The sequence below is a fragment of the Gymnodraco acuticeps genome, unplaced genomic scaffold, assembly GCF_902827175.1.
Source record: "Gymnodraco acuticeps unplaced genomic scaffold, fGymAcu1.1, whole genome shotgun sequence".
NCBI lineage: Eukaryota > Metazoa > Chordata > Actinopteri > Perciformes > Bathydraconidae > Gymnodraco > Gymnodraco acuticeps.
Window position 1 is genome coordinate 975,552 of NW_022990764.1, and position 2,963 is coordinate 978,514.

The 2,963-nt window shown below is 36.0% G+C and overlaps 1 protein-coding gene across 1 annotated transcript; it reads right to left on the minus strand.

The window, feature by feature from the left end:
• Positions 1–588: 588 nt before the first annotated feature.
• On the minus strand, positions 589–2,503 carry LOC117556828 (low choriolytic enzyme). Its single transcript, XM_034232371.1, has 9 exons — positions 2,435–2,503; positions 2,306–2,348; positions 2,165–2,224; positions 1,904–2,059; positions 1,658–1,775; positions 1,289–1,467; positions 1,023–1,104; positions 810–943; positions 589–717 (listed from the first exon to the last, which is right to left on the minus strand). Exons 1-9 carry the CDS (start codon positions 2,492–2,494, stop codon positions 701–703), a joined length of 849 nt encoding a protein of 282 aa, XP_034088262.1. The 5' UTR covers positions 2,495–2,503; the 3' UTR covers positions 589–700.
• Between the last annotated feature and the right edge of the window lie 460 nt (positions 2,504–2,963).

The following is a 2,963-nucleotide window of genomic DNA, read 5'->3' on the forward strand; positions in this document are numbered from 1 at the left end:
TGCTGGGAACTAAGTACAGCAAAGTACTTGGTGTGAATGCGGCTATAGTGTTCTTTTTAACCAAATATCTCGTAGAGGGGCGTGGCACCTTATTTTCATCTAAAGTAACAGACAGAGAATCAGCACTTTTGAAACAATGCATGATCTGTTTGGTATTTCGAGCCAAACACTTCAGAAATATGTTTTGTATATATCCAAGACCTATAATATGAAAAAGAGTATAATAGGAGACCTTTAAGAATTATGTTGGGCAGTTGAATAACATTGAGTCTTTTTTGTATATTGCTTGTGTGCTGATTACATTAAATACTACTTTATTTATTGTGTAATGTGATCACATGACCCATGCTTTAATTGGTCAATTTATTTATTTTACTGCAGTTTTATGCATGCAAGCATGTCCAACGCAAGAAGGATGACATTTCATTTTCTTGACAATTAAGTCATCTGTTATTGATTAATCAAATTACATATAGTGTATATTTGGTTTTAAGGGCATTTAAATGACTTCTTCTCACTTTTGTAACCCTTTTAAACATAAGAAACATGTCTTGTTTAAACAAATTGACTGCACGCATACAGAGGAAATGCAGATAGAAAGCTTCAATCAATCTTTATTGAAATTTGTTTCTATGATTTGACATTAGATTTTTATATAAACTTTCGACACATTCCTGTATCGCCTCAATTCAGTTTGGTCCTATTCATCTGTGGTACCTGCCGAGAGACACAAAAAAAGTGATTGAAAATATCTGCCCATTTAGCAATATGTTTAATTACTAGGTTTGGTAAGGATGTTTGGTACTTACCACACTTATAAAGCTTGTTGATTTTCATCTTGTCAATGCGGCTGAGAGATGATGCCTGGCCCAGCTTTATGTCCTTGCTGTTCTGGTTGTTTTTAGGAATGATGGTTGGGGAGCCATCCTGAGAGTATGCAAACCTAAACATAGACATTTAACATCATAATTCATAAACAAAATTATTATATATTGAGTTATCTACATTTAATTATTACTTACATTCCAAAGTGCATGATTGAGCCATAGTCATAAGGTAAATCCAGACTGTCAGTCTTGAATTTCTCAAAGTTCCTCAAACGATCTGTTGGAAATCGAAAAACAATATCTTACCATCATTTTATTTTGTTGTTTTTATGTAATAAGTGGAACATCTATGTTTTGAAAAGGTTTATAGAAATGCAGTTAATTAAATATATGCTTTGATAAATCGTTTGTGGAGATTTCATTACTCAATGACACCGCCCTTCCCGCCCCTTTGAAATTACCCCTCCAAATGTTTGGCCACATGATGGTGACATAGTTGTCCCTATCAAGGCGGGACTGCTCGTGCACAAAGCCCAGAGCATGCATGAATTCATGGGAGATCACTCCAACCCGGAGGCAGTCAGGGCTCTGAAGAGAAACAGTCTGTCTTCCACCACGCGAACCGAGGTAGGACCAACACCTGGATTAACACACACAGCAATAAATATTAAACAATTTACAGTAAATAAGTGAGTTTAGTGTTGTAACATACAGGAAGAAATACAAAACTAAATTGTAGTTCAAGTTTTAAAATGGGGCTCTTTTAATAATTGCCAAATGTATTCAAACAATGATCGCAGGTTTAATAGTTTCCAAGCAAAGGTTCTCACCCAGTCTTTGGCTGGATTTCAACGTAGTCTCGCTGGTGCGTTCGAGGAACAAACCTCACACAGGTTCCTTTCTCTACGCCATCCATTCCTTTCTTTATCATCTTTGTCTCCATTTCAGCTGTGCATTTGTTTAAACAGAATGAACAGACAATTATTCAATCATCACATTCAAAGTCTATGTATTTAAGATGAAAATTACTGTAAAGTGTGGTAATTGTTAAGACTTAAAAAACTAAAATAGCATACAGTATTTAGGTGAAAGCGAATATGCAACGTAGACATGTCCATCCACTGACTTAGACCAGAGGCAGCTACGAGCAAAGCAAACTTTAGAGCGCCTTCCAGAAGAAACAGCAATGTCTCCCTCTCTGAGAGTGGTAGAGCCGTCTATGAGACGGGAAGCTGAGACAGAAATCAATTAAAATTATATTTTTTTTACACATGGCAAGATGAGGTTGTTTGTCGTGTTAACTACAAAACAATTCAAGTAAAGGGTTTTCAAATTACCTTGAAATTCATTAGCTTTTATGATTTCATCCATTGCTGTCATATCATCGGCATCATGTTCTGAAAAATAATTTGCCGTCAGCTGGTGCATTATCACTGCTATAACATATTAACATTAGATCAAACCCAAATTGCACTTACCTTTATAGCCAATGGGGCCCCATTTTGGGCTGAACAAAAGTTTCTGCAAAAGAAAAACAGAATGTTGTTTGCAATTTTGTTGCAGTCTGTTAAATGTGTTACAACGCAGTCCCACTCCAATCCCCTTACCTGAGCATGTATAGTCGAAATACAGGTAGAAATCAGGCACAAGAGGATAATCTGCTCCATCTTTACCAGTCTGATAGGTCTTCACTGTTGCCATTCTACCTTCACAAACTCCTAGCTTTATAGGTGTTCCCAATCACTGTCCATAGATAATACCCATGATTATCTCAGGTAAATTACCAGGTTACTGTTATTTGTTTGTGAGCTAGTTTAATCCCAAAATTAGTTTGATTCTTTCACAAACAACAACTCCAACTTGGGGATAATGTAAGGTCTCACTGTGGGTAATAACAGCTTCACTTCAATGACTAGCTTTAAATTAAATGGTTCAATGTTTGGCAAAGGTTTTTGGGCAATTTTTGTCTTTGGGTGTCTTAAAAACATACCAGGAGTGTATCTATCTATGTATTCTATCTACTTTGTTACGCTGCTACGTTGCTAATATCACATGATTTACTCTCACAAATTCCAAATGTTAATACAAATAAAGATGTACACCTTCCTAAAATAGTGGTGGAAAAGAAAAAGCTAC

What these genes read in the sequence shown, in the direction of transcription:
- LOC117556828 (XM_034232371.1), bottom strand. Translation starts at nt 2,494, where the DNA reads ATGGAGCAGATTATCCTCTTGTGCCTGATTTCTACCTGTATTTCGACT. An exon ending in AAAAGCTAATGAATTTCAAG is followed by an intron (nt 2,060 to 2,164) that starts GTAATTTGAAAA and finishes TTTCTGTCTCAG; the next exon opens with CTTCCCGTCTCATAGACGGC. An exon ending in TTCGCTTTCACCTAAATACT is followed by an intron (nt 1,776 to 1,903) that starts GTATGCTATTTT and finishes ACAAATGCACAG; the next exon opens with CTGAAATGGAGACAAAGATG.